The sequence below is a fragment of the Pteropus vampyrus genome, unplaced genomic scaffold (genome assembly GCF_000151845.1).
Source record: "Pteropus vampyrus isolate Shadow unplaced genomic scaffold, Pvam_2.0 Scaffold215, whole genome shotgun sequence".
Classification (NCBI taxonomy): domain Eukaryota; kingdom Metazoa; phylum Chordata; class Mammalia; order Chiroptera; family Pteropodidae; genus Pteropus; species Pteropus vampyrus.
The window spans coordinates 3,695,584-3,720,857 of NW_011888996.1; the positions used below are offsets into that span (position 1 = coordinate 3,695,584).

Genomic DNA, 25,274 nt, shown 5'->3' on the forward strand with positions numbered 1-25,274 from the left:
CACAACATTCCCTTAAGCCAAGTTGAATCCAGAGCAAGGCCCTAACTCTTTTCAGTTGTATGAAGGTTGTGAGAACTGCAGAAGACAAATTTGAAGCTAGCAGAAGTTGGTTCATGAGGTTTAAGGAAGGAAACCATCTCCATAAGATATAAAAGTGCAATGTGAAGCAGCCAACTGCTGATGTAAATCTGAAGCAAGTTAACCAGAAGATTTAGTTAAGATAATTAATGAAGATGGCTACGCTAAACAACACATTTTCAGCGTAGGTGAAACAGCCTTGTATTAGAAGAAGATGCCATCTAGGACTTTCATAGCTAGAGCAGGACATCTATGCTTGGCTTCAAAGAACATGCAGGCTCTCTTGTTAGGGGCTAATGCAGTTGATGACTTTAAGTTGAAGCCAAACTCATTTAGCATTCTGAAAATTCAAGGCCCGTAGGAATTATGCTAAATGTACTCTGTCTGTTCTCTCTAAATGGAACAGCAAAGCCTGGATGACAGCACATGTATTTACAACATTATTTACTGAATATTTTAAGCCCACTGTTGAGACCTCCTGCTCAGGAAAAAAGATTCCCTTTAAGATATTGCTGCTCATTGGCAATGCCCTGGTCACCCAGGAGCTCTGATGGAAATGTACAATGAGATTAATGTTGTTTTCATGCCTGCTAGCACAACATCTACTTTTTAGTTCATGGATCAAAGAGTAATTTCAACTTCCAAGTCTTATTATTTACAGTTCGTAAGGCTGTAGCTGCCATAGATAGTGATTCCTCTGATGGATCTGGCCAAAGTAAATTGAAAATATGAGAAAGAGTCACCATTCTAGATACCATTAAGAACATTCATAATTCTGGGAAGAGGTCAAAATATCGACATTAACAGGAGTTTGGAAGAAGTTGATTCTAATTCTCATGGATGACTTGGAGGGTTTCAAAACTTCAGTGGAGGCAATAACTGCAGATGTGGTGCAAAAAATAAAAGAACTAGAATTATAAGTGGAGCCTAAAAATGTGACTGAATTGCTCCAGTCTCATGAAACTTTAACAGATAAGGAGGTGCTCCTTATGTATGAGTAAAGAAAGTGGTTTTATGAGATGGAATCTACTCCTAATGAAGATGCTGTGAAGATTGTTGAAATGACAAAAAAATACTTAAAACATTACATAAACTTAGTTGATAAAGCAGTGGCAGGGTTTCAGAGATTTGACTCCGATTTTGAAAAAAGTTCTTTGGATAAACTGCTATCAAACAGCATCAGATGCTACAGAGAAATCGTTTTTGAAAGGAAGTGACAATTGATGTGGCAAACTTCATTGTTGTCTTATTTTAAGAAATTGCCACAGCCACCCCAGCCTTCAGCAACCACCATCCTTGTCAGTTAGCATCCATTAACATTGAAGCAAGACCCTCCACCAGCAAAAAGATTTCAACTTGCTGAAGGCTCAGATGATGGCTAGCATTGTTTAGCAATAAAATACTTTTAAATTAAGGTATGTGCATTGTTTTTTCAAAGACAGTACTATCACGCACTTAAAAGGCTACAGTATAGAGTGAACATAACTTTTATATTCTCTGGGAAATAAAAAAATTCATCTGACTTGCTTTATTATGATATTCACTTTATTGCAGTGGTTTAGAACTCAACCTGCACTATCTCCAGGACATGCTTATATTTATTATTATACTGTTTTAGAAGAAATGGCAGGGGAATGGCACAAGGTCACTGGCAAAATACATGTACATGTAAAGTGTAAGATTTCTGGAAAATTTTAAATGTGAAAAATGTTTATTCTGAAATCTTGATATGTATGTAAACATGGTTATTGATTCCCTGATTGTAACACAGCTCTCTTAGTGAAGAGTGACCAATATCAGGTTGTGAAATAATATAGTTTTGTCATTCAAAGGAAATATATTAGTTTGATAGTTAAGTTTTATATATGTCCTATTCATGCTGCATTCTTATACAAAGAAAACCAGTTATAGAACAATCTTTTATTCTTGGTTTACAGGTACAGAATTATTTCACTGTTTTATTAACTTGATTATTTAAAAAAAACCTTATTTAACATTATTTTTTTCCTTTTAATAACCAAAGCTCTCAAGTAGTTCTGTGTAATATAAAATCAAGTAACATTAGTTGGATTTCATTGGGCCTTAAAACAAAAATGCAAAAACTTTATTCCTCAGTCTTCTCATCCTAAATGTTGGATTAATAATGGTGCTTCAACTATGCAATATCAAATTTAATTTCAAGCATCAAAACTATAAAATTCCTGTTTTATGAATTTAGAAGAAAAAATGTTTTTTTGAAAATAAGTTTTCTTTTACAAACTCTCTTATGTCACAAAAATGAGATAATTTTTGTTGAATCAGATTTTATTTTATTTTATTTAATTAATTTTTTATGTTAACATTAACGAAATCCAATAAGTTTCAGCTGTACACTAGTTATATATCTAAAAGAAGGTCAGTTTGTTTCACCAAGGTTCAGTTAACTTTCTCATCTGTAAAATAGTGATAATATTTTCATATCTACTCAGGGTTCTTGTGAGTGCCAAATATAGTGGTGTCTGTGGAGTTGTTTTGTTCTTATCCTGGATGTAGAATCCTGCTGGAATCATACATATTACCTATTTAAGTGGTTCTGGTGTATGAGGTTCTTGGAGACTGAGATAACCCCTGTCTTGGTGATCCAGTGTTTTTGCTGAGACGATGCAGGGCAAAGTAAATTGAAAGAGTAAGACAAGAAAGTAAAGAGAATAATGAATTTCATGAGAGAACAAAATTCAAGACATTGGTTAGATCTAGTTGTTTGGATTTATTGAAGCAACTGTGCATTGTGCCCCTTTAATATAGCTGCTAATGAGAGGGCACCCCAGGCTCACAGAAAGCTATGATGAATCACATATTCGCTGTTCTGCTAGATATTCCAAAGATGAGTGGGGCAACAGACCTAGAATTGGATGTTGCAATGCAGTGGGATAATAGATATATGAAACCCTATCCTTTTACCTTCTTTTCACATACTTTACAACTGTGTACTAATCATTTTTCCTCTAGTGAGCCTAATAATGTAGAGACTGGATATCATAAAACTTACTTGAATAATCTGATTTGACTCAGCTATTTTAGGTTGATGTTTTTTCATTTTTCTAATTTCACTGACTTCACAGTAATATTGATGTTGTGCAGGTTATACATTCTGTGTTACATATGTGAAAATTTATGTTCAGAACAATTCACTGTTTTTTTGTTTTTTTTCCAATATCTCACATATTCACAGATTACGCTGGTTTTCAAAGCCAGGACTTTGGATTGTTCTGTTACTAGTATTTGTGCGACGTCAAACTACCTTTCTGGTAAACGAGACCAGAAATGGACTAAGATAAAGTTTGCTACTCTATTGGAAATTATGTGATGAAAGAATAGCAAATATAGGAAACTGAAGTATATTGTAAATTAAAATAGAGATGTTAAAGTTTGAACTAAATTATTAATTGGCATTACTGAATTACATATTTTTGCTATTCATGTTTCTGATGGCACTCAAATCATAAAAATCTTAACCTTATTTATTTTGCTAGAAGATAAAATACGAAGTCACACATGGTTTTTGTTTGCTCAGAAAAACAAGGATTTGCTACCGCTTTTTCTTTATTCAGGTCGTTCATTGTTTTGTTGATAGCCTAGTTTCATTAATCTGGTATTTGCAGGGAAATTACTTACAGACTTTAAAATCTATGCTGAAGGTGATCAAATGGATATTTGAATCCCTCATTTAAGTGATGTCTTAATGTTAAAATAAAAATCTACTTTCCAGAATGTAACCGTAAAAGTATTTTATGTAAGATTTCATGTGGGATACCTTAATGGTTGAATAATAAATTTTACCTCATAAAAATGAAATTCAATAATACAGTAGCTTTCTCAGCTCAGTAGCATCTGGTCTATTCTCATGAGAGCCAATATTTTCCAACTCATTAGGATCATGTCGTTCTGTATGTCGTCAACACTGACTTAGCCAAGCTACCTTTACTTACATAACCGCCAAACTATTAAATAGGTCTCTTGTGGAGTGAAGTCAAATATTCCTCTTACTTTACTTCTGCCTTAGAAGGGAAGAAAATGTACATACTGTAGCATTTAAACATCTGGTCTAAAACCACATCAGTGTAACTCTGAGCAAAGTTACGGATTCAGTATTCTTCCCAGGTGTGCATATAAAAAACATTTTGGAGTTGTTGACTAGTTCTTTAACCATTTAGGAAAAAGATTGAGGCATAGTGATGTGCTTTTTCTATTCTTCTGTTTTCAAACTACATTTTTACCACATCTGAAAAACATCTTCAGTAGGTTCTAAAATATGTATTTTTGAGCTGTTATAAAATTTTCAGATAGAGGCATTGACAATAAGTTTATCTTTATATAAAAATAAAAATGAGTTGAGTTAGATTTGCATTAAGATCTACCAGTAGAAACTACCAGAAAAATATATTCTTGATGTTTAAATTGGAGTAAAAAGACCTTATTTTGTAAATCTCATGACTTTTAAAGGCCCTTATATAAATTTTCATGTTTATTGAATTTAATGATTCCTTTTCACTTGAATTTATGCAGTTATTGAGACTCAGCTCATTTACAGTGAATGTGATAATTATTAAGAAATGAATAACCACATACATAATCATTTGTTTTTCTGTGAGTTTAAAGAAACAGGAATGTGCTAAATGGTTTCTGAATGTGAGCAAAATCCTGAGTAATAAATCAGATGGATGTGTTCTGTGTTTAAGTGAATAAAGAGAAGAGGGTAGATGAATGCTTCACCAGAATCTTATTTCCTTTAACCTCACTTGTACACATATGTTTTGGGAATCAGCATTCCCTATCCTATGAGTAATTTTCCAAAACAGAATAGCTCGTTTTACACTACAAATAATTCCCTGTGCCTCACGTCTAATCCTTCTGTCACAGAATTCTTTTATTGTCCCCAGTGTTCTGAAATTTACCTTCCATTGAGCTATGTTCCCTTAGGGTAAACTTCTGTAGCACTGTACATTATTCTTAACGTATTTCCATCTTGGCCACCATTGGATTTCACTGGATCAGATCTCAAGTTACTTTTGTGCTGTTTGTGTGTACACATATTATTTATTCACACTTACTGCCATTATGTTAGACACAGAACATTACTGAAACTGTGTTTGGAAATTGAATGTCTGGTGGTTGAAATATAAACTTACATGTCATAAGAGCTTAAAAACAAAATTTAGTGCTTGAATGTCTTTCCTATAAGGATGGTATTTTTCGGATTAGTAACTTAAAGATATATGTGAGAACTGTCTTGAGTGACGAGTAACTAATGGACAGGAGGTGGTGCTTCGTTGTAGGAGCTTATTATCCAGACATCTCTACTTCCCGCAAGTCGGCTGATTCTTACCCTTATTCTCATCCTTGTTGCCTTGACTGTGAGGTGGGGAAGCCATTGCCACAGAGAGAATTACATGAGCATCTTTTGTTAGCAGATGCACAAATGACTAACTTTACCATAAAAGGTAATTTTAGAGATATCCTCATATAATGTGTAAAAGTTCAGGTTGAATGAGAGCTGTAAGACTTTTTCTGTTAATTAATATGCTAGTATAGTTATTGTCTCATTTATTTACTTATTTAAGTTTTCTTTTGAGATAAAATTGACATACAGCACTGTATAAGTTTAAGGTGTGCAGCATAATGACTTGCATATACTGCAAAATTATCACAATAAGTTTAGGTAATATCCATTGTCTCCTGTTGATATGAAAAAAAAATTTTTTTTCCTTGTGATGGGAACTTTTAGGATTTACTCTCTTGGCAACTTTTAGATATACCATACAGCAGTGTTAACTGTGTTATATGTTATATTCCCAATAGTATTTATCTTGTAACTGAAATGTTGTACCTTTTGACCATCTTTCTTTAATTTCCCCAATCCCCATAACCTGCCTCTGGTAACCACAAATCTGATCTTTTTTTCTATGAGTTTTTTCCAGATTCTACATATAAGTAACATCAAACAGTATTTGTTTTTCTCTGACTTATTTCACTCAGAATAATGCCCTCAAAATCCATTCATGTCACAAATGACAGGATTTTCCTTTTTATTTTCTTAATGGCTAAATAGTATTCCATTGTTTGTATGCTTATACACATATGCATATATATCACATTTTCTTTATCCGTCTATCTGTTGTTGGACATTTAGGCTATTCTTATGTCTTGGCTATTGTAAATAGTGCTTCATTGAAATGGAGGAACAGATATCTCTTTGACATCATGATTTTGGTTTTTTTGAATATATACCAAGAAACAGAATTGCTGGATCATATGGTAGTTCCATTTCTAAGTTTTTTGAGGAACCTTCATGCTGTTTTCTATAGTGGCTGTACCAATTTACATTCCCAGCAATACTGCACAGCATTTATTTTCTTCATATCCTTGCCAGCATTTATTGTCTCTTTCTATTTGATGATAGTCTTTCCAACAGGTATGAGGTGATAGGTCTTTGTGGTTTTGATTTGCATTTTCCTAATGATTAATGATGTTGAACATTTTTTCATGCACTTTTTGGCCATTCGTATATTTTTTTTTGAAAAAATGTCTATTCAGCTTCTTTGCTTATTTTTTAATTGGATTATTTGTATTTCTGCCATTGAGTTCTATGAGTTCTTTATATATTTTGAATATTAAACCTCCTATCAGATAGATGACTTACAAATATTTTTCTTCATTCTGTAGGTCACCTTTTCATTTTGTTGATTGTTTCTTTTGCTGTGCAGAAGGTTTTTAGTTTGATGAAGTCTCGTTTGTTTATTTTGTTGTTTGTGTTTTTGGTGTCACATCCAGAAAATCGTTTTCAAGAACCAATGTCAAGGGGCTTCCCCACAGCCCCATATTTTCTTCTAGGAATTTTATGGTGTCAGGTCTTACATGTAAGTCTTTAATCCATTTTGAGTTAATTTTTGTGAATGTTGTAAGATAGGGGCTTGATTTCATTCTTTTACATGTGAATATCTGATTTTCCTAGCATCGTTTATTGGAGAGACTATCTTTTTTCATTGAGTATTCTTGGCTCTTTGTCAAATATTGGTTGACTGTATATGCATGGGTTTATTTCTGGGCTCTCAGTTCTGTTTCATTGGTCTGTGTGTCTGTTTTTATGCCACTACCATTCTGTTTTGATTATTTTATAATATAGCTTAATATCAGGAATTGTGATGCCTCGCATTTTATTCTTTTTTTCTCAGGATTGCTTTGGCCATTCAAGGTCTTTGATAGTCACATATAAATTTTAGAATTTTTTCCCATGTCTGTAAATGCCAGTGGAATTTTAGTAGGGATTGCATTGAATCTATAGAGGCTTTGGGTAGTATGGACATTTTAACAATAATATTTCTTTCAGTCTGTGAGAACACGGTTATCTTTCCATTTGTCTTCCTTGACTTCTTTCATCAATGTCCTGTAGTTTTCAGTGTAGAGATCTTCTACTTCCTTGGTTAAATATTTATTAGTATCGTATTGGTTTGGTTGCTATTGTATATGGGATCGTTTTCTTTATTATTATTTCAGATAATTTGTAATTAGTGTATAGAAATGCTACTGATTTTTTAATGTTAAATTTGTTTCCTGGAACTTTATCGAATTCAATGAATAGAAGTAAAAGAAAATCAAGGATTTTCTATATATAAAATGTCATCTGTAAATAGAAACAGTTTGACATCTATCTTTCCGATTCTGACGCCTTTTGTTTCTTTTCCTTGCCTGCTCGCTCTGGCTAGGCCTATTAGTATGATGTTGAAAACGAGTGGTGAGAGTGGGCATCATTTTCTTGTTCCTGATCTTGGAGAAAAAGCTTTCAACCTTTCACCATTGATTATATTAGCTGTGGGTTGTTATGTATGAACTTTATTATGTTGAGGTACGTTCCTTCTACATCTAATTTGTTGAAAATGTTTATCATGAATGGAGGTTGAATTTGGTCAAATGCATTTTCTGTGTTTATTGAGATGATCATATTTTTTTTCATTCTATTAATGTGATGTATCACATTTATTGATTCGTGTATTTTGAATCATTTTTCTATCTTAGGGATAAATCCCACTTGATCATGGTGAATGTGCTGCTGAATTTGGTTTGCTAGTATTTTATTGGGAATATTTGCATCTGTCTTCATCTGGAATTTTGGTCTGTAGTTTTCCGTAGTGTCCTTATCTGGCTTTAGTATGAAGGTAATGCTGGCCTTGTTAAATGAATTTGGGAGTCTTTTCTCCTCTTTGATTTATTTGGAAGAGTTTGAGAACCCTGGGACCTGAGTAGTCAGAACTTACTGCTATCTTTTCACGAATGGACAGGTGGATGAACAAATGGATGGACGAGTGGATAACAGGGGATGCACAGTGCCATGCATACACATGTGCACAGAAGACGCTGTGTGGAAGCATTTTAGTAAGCATGACAGCCTGCAGCAGGAGCATATGTATGTCTGACTGTGCAGACAAAATCTTTACATTTTAAGATTTGGAAATATTCAAGAGGAAATGCCATAAGAGCAGTGAAAACAAAGATAGTCACCTCTGGATTCTGAATCTCAGAATATGGGAAGAGGTGTGCTTATAGGCTCTGATGAGTTACCTGTTAGGGCCTTGGTTCAATAAAGTACTGAACAAGTTGAGTAACATTGCATCGTGTTGTGCAGGGCCTCTTGGCAAAACCACAGCAGACCGTGGTGGTGGGATTGGAGCTGGAACTAGTTAGTGGTTTGGGATTGGAAGACTTTTGGGGAGGTGGCCTCGTCATGCTCTTTTCTTTTTCCTGGAAACCCTTCATCTCTTGGATGATGCTCCTGCCAAGACTGGATTTAGCCTCCACTTTCCCTTTTCTGACTACTCAAGCACCTTTGGGCTCAGCCTTCCTGAACTCTGTACCAAGAAGACAAGAGTGACTCCATAACTCCTTTCCTCATGAATTCTCAGGGGCTCCCCATTTCCCTCAGGATAAACTTAAAAGACTCCTAGCATGGATGGCCCTTTAGGACCTGGGCCCTCCACAGCCTCATTTCTCCCTCATTTCTCACCTGGCTGAATCAAGCTCCGCATACCACGCTCTTCACTTTTTCTTGCCTTTGCCAAAAAAAAAAAAAAAAAAAAGGGAAGAGTTGCTAATTACCTCTTTCCTACTTGAAATGTCACAATAATGTTAGTATTTAGTATTAGCATTAGATTTTTGTATGTGGCTATTTCTCTCATTCACCCAAGCAGAGTTATTTTCTCCTTTGTGGTATCACTGTGATTAATATGTCAGCTCAGTTCAACAGGTATTTAGAACCTATTAAGTGCTAGATTTGGACCCTGTTTCGAAAGAATTTTCAGTCTACTTGGGAAATATAATATTTAATCTTTGATTACACACATCATTCTATATTGTAGTTATTTTTGTTCTGAAGTTTCTGACAAAATCCAGAGTGCTGTAATAGATTGTATTGTTTAGATATTCATGTCTTATGAAGTGTCTTTCAGTTACTACTACTTAATCGTGATAACTGGATAAAAAATTTATTGTAAATATTCAATTTAAATAAATGCAGTAAGCCATTGGTTTTAATTATTAAATACAATAACATTTACTCCAGATTTTAATGTCAAAAGTAAATAATAGTCCTCTGACAAAAATTTTTATTAGTAAGTAATTAGAAACAGCATTGTTCACCATCTTAATAAAATTTATTCAAGTGTGAGGGGAAAACATTAGAAAATTTCATGTGATGTTTGGTTTATTTGTAAAATGGAAAACAGAACTTATTAAAATAGCCAATAATTTCTTCCCTATCTGACCTAACCTGCTTTTGTCTATGTGCCTCATAGGAATAGTTACTTTTTAGTAATTCTTCAGTTCTCTAAGAGCCTGCTTGTTATTCCACACCCACCATACTCTTCTCTACAGATAGAACCACTTGATCTCTGCCTCTTTTTTCAGCCCTGCCTCAGGGTCTGGGTGCTATGCTGTCATTAATCTGGGGATGCTTTAAGGAATACACATCCCAGTGAATCAGGAGCATTTACTGAGCTTTGCAGTTAACCCTGTTTTGACCATTTGCCTTAGCTCTGTTGATTGAACTTTTTGAGTTGACCAAACTGCTATGTTGAACTGCCATTTTAGTTACTGGATGCCTGTTTCTTCTGTTGTGCCACATTTTCTGTCTCATCGAAGACTAAGATGATGAATTCCCTTTCCAGATTGCCATAGATTCTGGATGTGGCATTTTCCTTAATACCAACTCTGTGGATGTGGTGTTTTTTACTAAATGTTTCCAAATGTATTTGAAGGCATCTACCTGCTGACTGCCCATTTTACTGTCTTTTTTTCTTTTCAAGGTAATTATTGATTATATTATATTTGCCTGCTAGGATTCCTACTTCATTATTTCTTATTGGACAGGTATCTGATCTGACCACTTTTCTTGGCTTTTGCATTTTTTTCCCAATCTCTAGATCAGGGGTCAGCAAATCTGACTCACTGCTTGTTTTATAAATGAAATTGTGTTGGAACATAACCATACTTGTTCTTTTAAATATTGTCTGTGGTTGCTTTTGTCCAACCATGACAGGGTTGAGTAGTTGCAACGGAGACTATATGGCCCACAAATCCAAAAACACATACTATCTGACCCTTTATCAGAAAAAACTTTGCTGACCCCTGGTATACAGTAGTCTTTTCTTATCTGTGGTTTTACTTTCTGCAGTTTCAGTTACCTGCAGTCAGATGTGGTCCAAAAATATTGAATGGAAAATTCTAGAAATAATTCGTAAGTTTTAAATTGCACACTGTTCTGAGTAGCATGATGAAATCTTGTGTCATCCTGCTGTGTCCTGCCTGAGACATGATTCATCCCTTTTGTCATGTGTATTCATGCTCTATATTCTACCTGCATTCTAGTCACTTTGTAGCTCTCTGGGTTACCAAAACGACTGTTGAGGTTTCGCAGTGCTTGTGTTCAAGTAACCTTTATTTTACTTTACAATGACCAAAGTGCAACAGTAATCATGTTGGCAATTCAGATATGCCAAAAAGAAGCTGTAAAGTGCTCTTTTTAAGTGAAAAGGTGAATATAGTACAATAAAATATTTTGAAAGAGAACCACGTTCATACAACCTTTATTACATTATGTTATAATTGCTTTATTTTTATTTGTTAATCTCTTATTGTACATAATTTATAAATAAAACTATCAGAGGTATGTATATATAGAAAAAAACATAATATATAAAGGAGTTGGTACTCTCCATGGTTTCAGGCATCCATTGAGGGTCTTGGAATGTGTAACTCTAAGAGAAGAGAGATCTACTATAGTTTATAGTTTTGTACTTTTCATTTTGTGCCTATTTAAAACGCCATACTTTTTGTTTCATAGATTTTATGACAAAATTAGCATATTCATGTGATTTTTACTTAATCAGATATTAAGTAGTACAAGTTCTGGACTTCAGATAATCTTCATTTTAACTCATTTTTAATCATTTGTTAAAAGTGTCTCCACCAAAATAGGATTGAGTATAGTAATTGATACTTTTTTTCTGTTTTAATCAGGTACCCATAGTAATCAGTCACCAAGTATTATGAAATTTAAGTACTTTAACAATACATCCATCTTCTTTCATTCCAGAACAACTCCATTTCTTTTTCCCCTTCCAATCCATCGTTTACCATGTACCAGAATGAGCTTTGAAAAATTCATATATGATCACTGCACTCACCTTTCATTGACTTTCTATTAGTTGTAGGATAAAGACCCAAATCTGGCCCTGTACTCCATTAACCTTTCAGCTTCTCAAAAGAGCTATATTTCTTTTTGTCTTAGGGCTTTTCTCAAGCGATTCCATCTTTCCGCAATGCTCTTCTCCCTCTATTTCACCTATTTATATAAAATTGTCTTTCAGAGTTGAGCCCAAATGTCACTTTCTCAGAAGATCCTTTTTTAAGTGGAAAATAGGTTTCGTGAGGACAGGTACCATGTCTCTTTTAGTCCCCTGCTATATCCCAAGCAACTAGTATATATTTTTGGAGAATGTCTAAAGATGATACGTGTTTGTATGTCTGCTTTTTTTTGGTGACCATTCTGAATGTAAATAGTTTACACATTCTATTGGTTCTTAAGAATTGTGTGTGTGTGTGTGTGTGTGTGTGTGTGTGTGTGTGTGTGTGTGTGTGTGTGTATTTGCACAAAAGTCTAAGCACAGTACACTACTCTTATCGGTTAGAAAAGGGAGGCAGGCCATGTTCCAGATGCTGCTGGTGAAGGGCCAGCTTTCCGAGAGAGCCTTCCTAAGGATAGCAGCCTTAGGCTTGCTGTTAAATCTTTCCTTCACAGTTCTTAAAACAATGTTTATATTATGTAACAAATATCTCTTTTTATTCTAATTAGAGAGGTGAGTAATTTTAGCCAGATACATTTCTACCCTGAACAAAGTTGGAATTCTGTTAGTAACTAAGAAAGGGGAGTGAGTTTTAGGTAGACAGCAACCAATCCCTTTATTCTAAGATTTTTTTCATGTATCATTTTAGGAAAATTTGAATGCCTGATGGGGCAAATCTTATGCGGTACTTGTTCACTGTGTTTAAGTCACATTGGTATCCCTTCTATTCTTAATATACTCCAAACTCTCTTCTGTTTCAGGACTTTTTATCTCTTTTATACTGTACTGGAATTAATTTTGGGGCAAAATTGACACAAAACTTGCTATTTACTTTTTTTTTTTTCTCATTTAAGTAAGTGACCAAAACAATGATAAGGGATCACTTGGCAAGTTTATTAAAATGTAATCGTCCATGTATACTACTACTACTACTACTGCTGCTGCTGCTATAATTGTAAACATATAAGTGCTTTATATGTGTTAATCCCTTTAATTCTTAGAATAGCTCTTTTTTAGGTATACAATTATTCCTTTTTTCTAGATGAAGAAACTGGAGCACAGAAGCATTTAGTAACATGCTCAAGGAAACTGTGTTTAAACTGTAATATTTATATCTGGTAATGATAGTGCCTCAGAAGGTGATTTGGAGGATTAGATGAGGTAGTATACTTTTAGATCTCTGGCCATGTGGCTTATCACATATTAGGTATTCCATAGATAGTTTTGATTTGAATCAAATTGGGAATGTATAGTTTTTAGTTTGTACTTTTCAGCTATAGTATATGTGGGTGTTTTTATGTCCTTTATTCTTAGTATTATATTGTTGAATCTCAGAATACTAAAGAACACAAATACAAAGCTTATGAACTTTACTATTATAAAAGATATGTGTTGATGCCTTTACTATGCAAATCCTTCCAGGATAGAAATAGAACTGTTACTATTACCGAAGCAAATAAAACAGAAAAAGAAAGCTACTAATCTTACTAGCAGCTAAGCTTGCTTTTAGCCAAATCTATTGATACCCATTTGTTTACTTAATTGTCTGTGGCTGCTGTCACAGTTCAGTGCTGGATTTAAGTAGTTGCAGTAGAGAGCCTGTGACTCACAAAGCTGAAACACTTACAACCTGGCCCTTTTTATAAAATGTTTGTTCATTCTGGGACCATATCAATCCAATAATAGAATCGTAGTGACTGGACTACAATTCAGTTGGAAGCCTAGGTTTTATTTGGCTAGGCTGCTACCTGGAAGGTATACCCTTTAGGTTTCCTTGAGACTGATGTTAGGGGAAAATAAGAAGCATCCTGTGCAGTAATGGTCAGGGTAGAATCCTGAGATTTCAAAATATGTGTATACCAGGGATGGGCAAACTAAAGCTCCCAGGCCAAATTTGGCTTGTGGCCTGTTCTTGTATAGCCCACAATCTAACAATGGTTTTTTTATTGGCTTGTGGCCTGTTCTTGTATAGCCCACAATCTAACAATGGTTTTTTAAACAATTTTAAATGGTTAAAAAGAAGAAGAATGTGACTGAGATCATATGTAGCTCCAAAGCCTAAAATCTTTACTCTCTGGCCCTTTACAGGAAATGTTTGCTGACCCCTGGTCTTTATGATTCCCAGTGCCTTCTTACCTGATCATTACCCTGGATGTGGCCAAGAGGAGATGAACCCTTTGTTAAGACAGCCGCATTTATAATTTAAATAAGTAAATTTATTTAAAAAAAAAAAAAACAGCTGTATTTAGTGACCACACTACCTTACTGAGTTATGTGGACCAAAAGAAGGTGAGGGAGGTAGAGTCAGAATCTTTTTGAGTTGGTTTATCAGGAGGTCATTCCAGTGCTCAACAATATTAGATGTCTGTGGATTAGGTAGGGAGCATGAAATGTCCATCAACTATTTTGACCTGTCATATGCTCTTTATAATTGGAGGTACACCATTGTTAGCTGGTAAATGGCCTCAAAAGCCAAAAATATCTTAATTGCTTAATTTTGATGGCCATATTGGTGTGGTCAGAGTTATCTGATCAGACTGAATGGGAATTAGGGGGTTAAAGGTCTGATGTAGTGAGTTTGCTGTGAGTAAGCTGGATAGGGATGCTTTGGCAATGCCTAGTGCAGTATGGCTTTCATTACCACCTTATAAAATGGTTGACTTTTTGGTAGTCATGAGCTGGCAATACTGTGGTAACTTCTGCATCAGAAAGAATATTTTGCTTAATGCCCACTCTATGATAGTGGATGTTTTGCCATGTTTGATACAATGATGGATGCAGGCAGCAGTGATGGCAACCTGGGTGGTGCAGGTTAATTCCAGCTGTTCTCATCAGAGAAAGGGCCCCTGCTGTGGGCATCAGCATAAGTAACCCAGATGATATGTTCAGTTGTGATTGTTTTTCTGTAGTTTTTTTTCTGTAATTTGTGACCCCTAATCTTTAGTTTTTAATTTGCCAGTTTGTAGTTTTCTAAGTAGCAAACCAAACAGCTAGGCCATTGACACCAGCCCAAGGGTCAGTAAATTATAACAAGATTTGTCAATGGGAATATTAGGCAGAATTATGAGAATGCCCTTGAATTCCACCTGTTGAACTGGTTTGCATATTGCTGAACCTGCGGTTGAATAGCAGCAATAGCATGATGGTCACCATTATGTTTCAGTTTTGTTGAACCATCATCAGTGAGTCAGATTCAAGCATTTTGAGGAACCTCTCTGTATCACATGTCCCATTAAGCCTATAGGTTTGCTTTAAGTAAAGTGGAGGTTGAGATTACCCCTAAGGGATAGCTGCCATGTTTTCATGTAAATCCAAAATGCAGCAGGGGCCAAGCTGGATATGCTCTTTTATTTGCTATTGCCATTTGACTAGGGGTAGGTGCCTTACTCAAGCTGAGTCAGTCGTGGTGCTCATCTGTAAGTTAAAAGTCCACAATCTCAAATTGTGTCAGAATCTGTTTTTGGGATTTTGAGCTTGGAAATAGAGAAAATGAAATTACTTTTTGTAGAAGACATCAAGTGTAGGAATTGGGAAGTTATCGTTTCCTGCCATGGTGAGGAATCAGTTCTGAAGAGAATTAGAGTGACATAAAGAGACAAGGAAATGGAGTTCTGGAGTCATTTGAAACTGGTACCAATTGCTTGCGAGACCAACCCCCTCCCCCCTTATCACTGTGTTTCAACCCTTTTTTGTATTCTATAAGCAAATTAATCCCAGCTTTTTGTTTAAACTAGCCTAAGTTGGATATCTGTTTCTAACCACTATGAGTCATAACAAATACATGTCATTGCCTTATGCAAAGTATAAGTATTGATGGTTTGATAGTTTCATCAGAGATATATTAACTGGTATTTCATGTTGATTCATTTCTGTTTTTTTGTATTGATGTCATGGAGGAAGGAATGGAAAATATATGCACATTAAACTAGGTATTATTTCTGAATTGGCCAGTCGTTATATAAAGTGAATCTCTAGGACCAGGAAGAAGTATAAGAGGTTAAAATGTGCTTTGGAGTAAAACTAATAAAATTAGAAAGCAAAGATTTGATTAAAATAAGAAAAGTTATGAGTCATACTGGACACCTAGGGAATATGCATTTATAGTTTGAGCCTGAATCTTTAGTCCATTGGTGAATGAACTAACATGATTTTGGACAGATTCCAAATCAAAAGATTCACCAGGAAGAACTGAGAAACTCTTCTTAATTTTATTCTTTACTAGTCAGAATTTTGAGTAGTAGTGCTGATCACACATTAGAAAATAAAAAATACTGAGCAGGTTTTAGATAAGCTACTTGAAGAGGACGAAAAATGAAGAAAATTCTAAAATGAGAAGAATGTTAGTTTTTTAAATGCTGGACACAGGCTTTGATGTCTGTACTCTAAAGAATGCCTTTGAAGCTTATTCTGTTACACTGCAGACAAAACTTATACTGTTATACTGTTGACCTTTAACAACACAGGTTTGAACTGTGAGGATTCGTTTATATGGGGATTTTTTTCCCCAATAAATATATAGTCAGCCTTCTGTATCCTCAGTATGGGGATTAAAAAAATGGTATTTTCAATTCGTGGCTGGGAATCTGCAGATGCAGAGAGGTCTGACTGTATTATTCCCAGCTATTTTATATAAAGGACTTGAGCAGTTGTGGATTTTGGTATCTGCAAGGGTACTGGAAGCAATCCCCCATGGATATCTAGGGACTATTGTAGTTAAGTTTTGGGAATCAGAAGTTATATGTAGATTTTTCAACTGCATGGGGAGTAGGCGCCACCAATCCTCACATTGCTTAAGGGTCAACTGTGTATCCATGACGGTTGCTCTTTTAAGTAATCATTTTGGCCAACATTTTTCCAATCCATAGACACTGCCATAGTCATAGCTTTTAGAAATTTCTTTGAAATTATTTTTGTAGCCAATTTAGCAGACACATGAGGAAATTAGTACCTTACCTTTAAATATATACTTCCTTTTCTTTTAAAAACTATGTCAGAGAGAGAAACTATAATTTTGAATATGTATCCAGAACCATGCCTTCTATTTGAATATAAAGATTTGTCGAGATCTTGAGTCACCTTACCTACTCTTCTTCACTCTGAGTGGTATTTGTTTCTTTCAGATATTTACTCAACCCTCAAGTGATCAAAATTTACCATCTAGGACAATTCAGAAGAATAACCTATAGGCTGTAAATGTAATTGTAAATGAGGAGTACCAAAAATGTTTTGATCAATGAAATGTTGATATAGTTATCTTATGACTATGTCGAAGGACAATTCATGGCTGTCTCCTAATTTACTATAACATAGTCAGGACCTATGGTTTAAATTCTACTCCTATACAACTCCCTCCTCCTCATTGCCATTTACTAGTTGTGGGATCTTAGGCATGTTGCGTAGATTCTTAACATTTCAGTTTCTTCATGGATCATAATATATTTTTCATGGTTTTATTGTGATAAATTTCATTCATCGCAGTGCCTAGCATGATTATTGGTGGTTACTCTTACTATAATTATGACAGCAGTAATAAAATATGTCTTGGATTATTTCATGATTTTATGAAAGATAACAGGCTTTTCTAATTCATAAATGAAAGAAACAAGCTAAAACTAGAAGAAATTTAGTTTGATGGAAATAAGAATCATTGAGATTATTAAGTCCCTGAACCTAGAATGGAACAAGCTTTTCATTGAATGGCATTGCATTATTTATTTGTGTTCTAATACTATTTCCCTACAGAAAGCATTGTGTATTTTTCTTGTAATACCTAGCAATATACTTATCATAGTATGTCCATTATTTAAATGTCTTCATTTCCTTTGAATGGATTTTTAATTTTTTTTGAGGCACATAGTTTTTAATGTCTTTCACAAAAGATGGCCCTCATAGTAAGAGTTTATTTTTGGTGCAGTATTACCATTGGAATTGGAGATGATTTTAAGTAGTATTTTGGAAACTTTGTTTTTAATTATAAAAGTTATTTCTTTTGCTGGGTATTAGGAAAAAAAATATTCCACATGTTGTACCCATAATTTCAGATATTATTGCTTAATAGTGGAATAAAAATTTGCTCATGAAATAAATTTTCATAAAATAAAAGTAAAAAGTTGTGGGTAAATTAAAAAAAATATTAACAATAGCATTAGCTATTTATTTATTTAGTACTTACCATGTGCTTGGTACTCGTGTAAGTGCTTGATATCTATTGAGTCATGTAATCCTTACAACAGTGTTGAGAGGAAGGTACTGTTGTTGTTACCTCCGTTGTCCACGGGAGAAACTGAAGCATGAAGAGATGAACAGTCTTGCCTTTGATTACAGTAAATGGCAGTGCTGGACTGTCAGCCCATGTGCTCCTTCCAGTATCCTTCCTCTTAGCCACTTGAGATACTGCTACTTCTTTATTAAGTAAATAATAATACAAATAATACAAAGATAGGGTAGCAATAATAATGTTGGTACGCAAATACATGAAGTTTGTGAAGCTGCTCTAGATAATAAAATATTTCTAACCTATAATGAATATATTTCCATATGTACATATATGGAATTAAATAGAGATGCATTCAGAATATCTATCAAGGCTACTCTAAGTATAAATGAAGCATTATCATTTTATGTCTTTAATGAAATAACACTTTATTTTTAAAAAATCACCATTTGGTGAGCTATAGCAACAGTTTTTTTCTTTATTTCTTTCCTTTTTTTAAAAAAACAGTTTTGCACCTGTTTCTGTGAAAAGGAAATGTTCATAGTTTATAACTAGAGAAAGTTGGTTTTTTAGGTCATTCACAACTATACTCAAACTGTTTGATATTTTAGTTTCAGGATTTAACTTTCTAACAAAAGTTATGTGACATCAGCAGCGAGGTGCGATGAAAGCTCTCTCAGGAATACTCTTAATAGAAAGGAAGACTTTGGGTCTGTGAGGTTGTGTGGGCTTGAATGTGATTTTTATTTGATATATGAGCTGTGACATAACTATTGCATGACTGAGATGTACTTGTAAGTGCCGTACTATGCAGATGGGTTTTTTTTTTTTTCTGAAACAAAGCCAGAAACAAAATCTTGAATGTGTTCATTTAGTGAGGAAAGAATACTTCATAGAAACATATGGAAACATTTCCAAGTTTTTTTTCATTAAATGAGCCTTTTACTTTCTAAGCATTTTTATGATTGTTCAAGTTAATATGTCATTTGCCTCATATTTTCCAAGTTTAGTGAGACATGGAAGTCTTATAGAACTGTGATGTTTTGAAACAACCAGATCACTTTTAGGAATGCACATTTTAGAATTAGATTAGATGATTATTAGAAAGTTAGGGTTGAATCATGGATATATTTTTCCTTAAATTATTAATCATGGCTATCCATCTCTAATTATTTTAACATTATGATGGAATTTGGTGAGATGTACAGAGCAGTTTTTCTTTTTACTCATTTTCACATTGAAAAAGAGTAGGACAACATTAAAGGAAATCATAAAAGGAAAAATATACTATAAATATAACATGACTGTTTTTAATTTTCCATGTTCTCTTCTAACCCATGTCCTTATACATAGTTTTACATGATTTGATTTATTATGAATATACCATTTTATGTTATTCTTTTCTTTTGTAACATTATTATTTTTTTCTTTTTGGTGGTCACATAATTTTGGCTTTCCCATTGAGAAAGGCATACAAAGAAAATTTTCTCATATTCTAAGTCGCAGAGAAGTAATAATGATATTACATGTTGCCTTTCTACTTAGCTTTGATGCTGAATCATGTGTATATTTTGTAGTTTTTATCTTCCTGACTACATATTTGACACTCACAGAACTCTGTTTTTAATTTGTGGCTTCTTGTCTTTTACTTTTTACCTTGAGAAAGTACTGGAAGCCATCTCCTCCTCCTGTGTGGCTTCAGCTACCACCCATACACTGACAACTGCTTCATTTAATTCTCTAGCTCAGAACTTCTTCCTGAAACTGATACATTCATTTGGATGTGCCAAGGAATCTAAAACTCACTATATTCAAAATGAAACTTGAGTCTCTTTCTTAAATCATAGCTAATGGTATCACCATTCTCACCCATTGTCTTGAGAAAGACACATAGGAGTCATCATGTTCTGTCAGTTCTTCTTAATTCTTCCTGACCTCTGGCCTGTGTTTTGTGTTACTATGTATTTCCAGTTGCTATTGTTGTAGTATCTTACCAAGTGATTCCCCAGTCCTCTGTTGTTCTTTTCTAATTCTTTCTGTTCATCGCAGTCTCAGTTATCTTTATAAATGGAATTCTGATTATGTTCTTTAGTGGTTTTCCATTTGTCTTCAAGATAAAATTGGAACTTCTCTGTGTGTCAGTACAAAGTAATTTCATGATCTCTCAGACTCATCTCTGGAAACTTTCTTCAAGCGCCTTCCTTTAGCTGTTTTCAACTACTGGGTGCCCAAGTACACATACCTGTCTCCTACGTCCTTGTTGCATCTGTCTGGAACACCTTTCCTACCCTCAAAACCATTTCCTCTCCTTGGCTGCTTAACTGTTTCTTTTCCTTTAAGACTTAACTGAAGCTTCATATCCTTCAATCTGAGTTAGGTGTACTTCTTTTATATTCCCAGAGTATGCTGCCAGATATATTGTGTGTGCCTCAAAAATGTTTTTAATTTGTATTATTAAATATTATTTCACTGAGTTAATTTTTGGGGAATTCATTAACATTTGGAATTTAGGTGATTGATAGTCATTTAGTAGATAAAGCATTTTCCATCTTTATACATGTTAATATTTAAAAAAATTATTTCCCTGCCAAAATATCCCAAGAAATACTGAATCAAAGGTATGGACACTTTTTATGGGTTTTGGACATCATCCTTTTGGTAATGGTTCTTAATGTCAGTGTTGCCCAAAAGATATGTTACAGGGTACGTATAGTGATTTTCAGCAATCAAGACTATTGGTATTGGTAACATTTTCTCTGTTTAAAGAAAATTTTTATCTTTACAAAATACTGACCTTAAGATATGCATGATTTTTTCTATTTGATAAACATGTGGGCACCAGTGTATGTCACGCTCTGTGCCAGGCACCAGAAACACTAATATAGTAAGACACTTGTCTTGGTTAATCGCAAAATAGGTTTTTCAAGGACTTTGAACAGTATTATGCATAATATAATTCACATATGTTTATTCTAATTTGATCTGCCTATTGAATATGAAGATAAATCAATGTTTAACCTATCAACGTCATAAGTTTAACTGATTTTGTCGTTTATATTTGAGAGTGGCTTCTTGAAAAACTGCCTTTTTCCATATTCGGATTGTACTTTTGCTTTTATCTTTTCTATTAGAGGAGGATTGTTTCAGTTAGGATCTGATTTTAATGAGTAATAAAACTGAAGGTTTTTTTTGTTGGAAAATATAATTAATGGATTGCTTAATAAAGTTCAGTTTAATTTTTTTTAACAATTTGAACTATATATAGTATTTATATTAGTTTCTCTGTGTTTACTTCTTTACTTAAACAATTGTTCAAGTATGTTTCATATTTTCATATTAAAATATAAGCAGATGGTTATAATATTTCTTTGTACATGATATCCACACAAGAACTCTTTGTACTGTTGGCGGTACTGTTACACAGTTCCTTACTACAGTAAGTAAATATATTACCTCAACCCTTAATCAGCCTACTATTGCCACTGATGACCCAATGCTTAAGTTGTAATTCTATGCTGCTGACCCAGACTCTGGGGGCTTATTTTATTTTATTTTTTGATGCATTGCTGTAGGCAATTTTAAGGATGTGGAACCAAGCCATCTTCTCCCTTGGACTCATTTCCACTTTTATTTCCTATGGGAGGCGTAGCCTTCCTTTAAAATATTAGGGTTTTTAAATTGTTCACCTATTCTATGATTACTGGGTGGAGGAGTAATGCTGCTTGCTCATTTTAACTTACTGAATTAAAAAAAAATCATCGTGGCTTAACTGGTGTTAAACAGTTCTTGAAATTAAAATTTTCAAATTCATAAAATGCCTTTCTGGTAGACACTTGATTCTTTTGTGAGCGTGAGAGCGTGTTTGTGTGTGTGTGTGTTTCATGGTTCTTAGTTTTATTTTATGCTTATATGCTAGGAATGTTTGGCTTGATTTTGTCCCAGGAGGGTGTAATTGAGAACTGACAGGTTATATGAAGTTGAAAAGAAATTTAATGAGTTGTAAAAACCAATGCTTCATTTTTCCTTGGTAACTAATATGTTATTTGTAAGGAAGTGTCCTAAAAGTTCAAAATGAATAGGCTTCTAAATTGCCTAGCAGCTTTCAATTTTAATAGTAATAACTGCCTCTTGAAAACAAAATGAAGGTTATTCACTAAGAAGAATGAAGTTATTTTTAGACTATGTGAATGTTTGGGGCTTGAATATGCTGACAGTTTTTACTCAGCTTCACAAATAAAAGTATGCGAAAATCATGCTTCTAAAGGTTTTTAAAAATTACTCTTTTTTTTTTTTTAGCTCATTTCCTTTATCAAGAAATTTGTAGAACATCTCACCTGAACCAAGTGCATTATAAGATGCTGGAATTATTAATATGAGACAGGCACAGATTGAAGGAGCTTCATCTTTGATAGGAAAAGACACATAAGCACATAATTATAATATGGTAGGTACTGCTAGATGTTCTGAGAGCCACACACACACATACAAAAGCAGTTTATTGTGTTTTGAAGGCTTCTTAGAGGAGGTAACATTTGAATTAAAACTTAAGTATAAAGTAAGCTCTGCTAAGTGCCATGTGGTTAGGAGTTTGGGAAACTATGTGTGGGTGTGTCTGGGTGTTTGTGTGTATGAATGTTAGAGGGGAATGAGGGTGGTAGTAGCTATGTCATCCGATGCTTAATATGAAATGAATGCTCTATGCACTGTTAAAAATGGCCATTTTAAGTTGTAGGCATAAGGAGTGAGTTTTTGAAATGGAAACAGTGCTGCTTAGGTTCTTCCAGAAGCAGACACTGAGATGGAGTTAGAACCTTAGTTCGCTGGATAGTAACACCTGTAAAAAGAAAAGAGTAAGAGTAGGATTAGTCAGGAGCAGTCTTCACATTGTGAAGTCAACTTGACAAAGTCTCTGCTAACCCAAGAGCAACCTTTGCAACAAAGGTTGTTTGAGGTGTCCTGCATTTGATAGAAATGACTAGGCCCTTCTACCACCCATTACTCAGGTGCTGGCTGTGGGCTTCCCTGAGAGAAGTATGTCCTTGACTGGAAAGCTGAGGCAAACTCTACAGAAGCTAACAGCCTCCAGCTTTCCTTGCAGCTGGGCAGTGTGTCCTTTGTTGAAGGGTGATTTCTGTGGTGCATCTCTATGTCTACTATAAGAAATCAGGGTGGGGTGGGCTTTGGGATGACGATACTAATTATTCATTCATTTAATCAGTCAGTAAATGTCACTGAACACTTATTATGTGCTAGGAACAGTGCTGGGCATAGGTGATATGAGCAAAGCAGATATGTCCCTGCTTTCATGTAGCAGGGACATACCTGCTACATATATCATGGAGGAAGAGTATTCCAAGCCAAAGAAACATTGGATATAAAGCCCCTGTTATGGGCAGTTGCTTAGCAAACAAAACAAAACAAACAAACAAAAAAACCCAACAAAAAACCAGAAAGAAGGCCACTTTGGCTGCAGAGTTCTGAAAAAGAGAGAGGGTAGGGAGGGAGGGGGAAATTAAGGGGGCAAGGGAGGAGGAAGGGAAACAAGGTCAGAAAGTTTGACTGAAGCCACTGGAGCCTAGCAAGGCACAATAAGAACTTTGGATTTTATTGTAATTGCAATGAGAGGTCATTAGAAGGTTTTAACCAGAAGAGTGACACAATTTGACTTATGGTTGGAAAGTTTACTCCTGCTTACCAGCTTCCACATTTAATAGTCATAATGCAGATATGTCTTGACTTCTGATTTAATGATACACTCTGTAGTTACTTGGAGAATTCTTTTACATTGCTGGCAGTGGTATAAAAATGTGCAGGAAGGATACATACACATCGAGTCTGTTATCAGTTTGTTTTACCCATTTCCCGTATTTCTATAGTAACTCATTAATTAGTTCTTTTGTTTTAACGTAACTATTACTCAACTACAAGAGCCATATTAATTTTAAGTTTTAATTGACTATACAGAACTTGTTTTTCTCTTGCCTTTTGTTATCTCTGAAAAAACTAAGTAAACTTTGTGGGAATTTTATTTAGGCATTTGAAACTCTTCACGAGAGTGTGTTGCGAGCCTTTAAAGTTTTACTAGTCCCTCACTGGATCCTTACCACTCTCTGGTGTAGTGCAGGACAAAATTTAAAGATCCCAGGTTTCTTACATATAGCAGAAACCTGCACATTGCTGGCTTCCAGAGCTACCCTTATTTTTCTTGGGATCAGAGGCTTGCCCTCCTCCCATAGGAATTTTTAAGACTATCTCTATCCAAATATTGACTTGCCTAATAGTTAAGAATGATTACAGTTATCTATGATTCTTATTTAAGGCTTATATTGTTTATGGAGAATTAAATTCCAGTTCTGAAAAGTGTCTTCTCAATGCTAAAGTTTGAACCTTGGCCCCACCTTTTATTAACTATGAGATGTAGGCAAGTCTTTACCTCCTTAAGACTCAGTTTCTTTCTCTATAGAATGGGGAAGACCAATAGTACCTGCTTTATAGGCCTACAGTAATAAGGAAGTGAAATAATATAAAATGTCTGTCATACCATGACTGTTTTTGCTGTTACTTTAAATGCAATTATTACTTTATTAGAGATGTATTAGAGGTAGTACAGATTTTATTAGAGGTAGTACAGATTCATTTTGGACATTCATCTAAAATCTGCTCTTTGGCTTCAGCTCTGGCCTTAGCTTTCGAAAGATTGAATAGCAGAATATCTACTTCAGTGTCATTTCTGGTATTCTTGAATTGAGTGTAGAAATACCATCATATCTAATAGCCTAACAGCATCAGTTTAATAAATGAGGTGTGCCACTCGTCTCAATTCAGGTGAGCATTTTCTACATAACTGAGAATGAGCATTTCCTTATATGTTTTATATGTTGAAATTTTGTCAGTGAATCGAAGTAGAAATATTTATTATAAGAGTAAAATACTACATGTACCAATGGTTGTACACACTGTTAATTTTATGTATAAAAGTAATTATTATTTCAAAAATTCAATGACTCGGTAAAAAGATTGTTAAAATAAATATTAAGAGACTATTTTAGATAACTTTATAAAGGTCTTCATAATTTTTCTAAGTTAAAAATATTCTTAAACATTTCAAT

At 34.4% G+C, this 25,274-nt stretch overlaps 1 protein-coding gene across 10 annotated transcripts in view; it reads left to right on the top strand.

Moving 5' to 3' along the window:
- The window catches only part of LOC105300614 (vacuolar protein sorting-associated protein 13B-like), a 361,156-nt gene that overhangs the window by 133,652 nt on the left and 202,230 nt on the right, over window positions 1–25,274 (top strand). For 2 of the 10 annotated variants that reach the window (XM_023538224.1, XM_011372919.2), the window contains one exon: window positions 14,040–15,894. The exons of 7 other annotated variants lie outside the window; for them this stretch is intronic. Coding sequence is in view for 1 of the 3 variants with exons in the window: in XM_011372919.2 (XP_011371221.1) it covers window positions 14,040–14,053 (14 nt within the window). In the remaining 2 variants the exon portion in view is untranslated. Of the gene's footprint in view, window positions 1–14,039; window positions 15,895–22,461; window positions 22,610–25,274 lie in introns of those variants that run through there. One more of the 10 variants, XR_002783438.1, reaches the window with a different exon arrangement.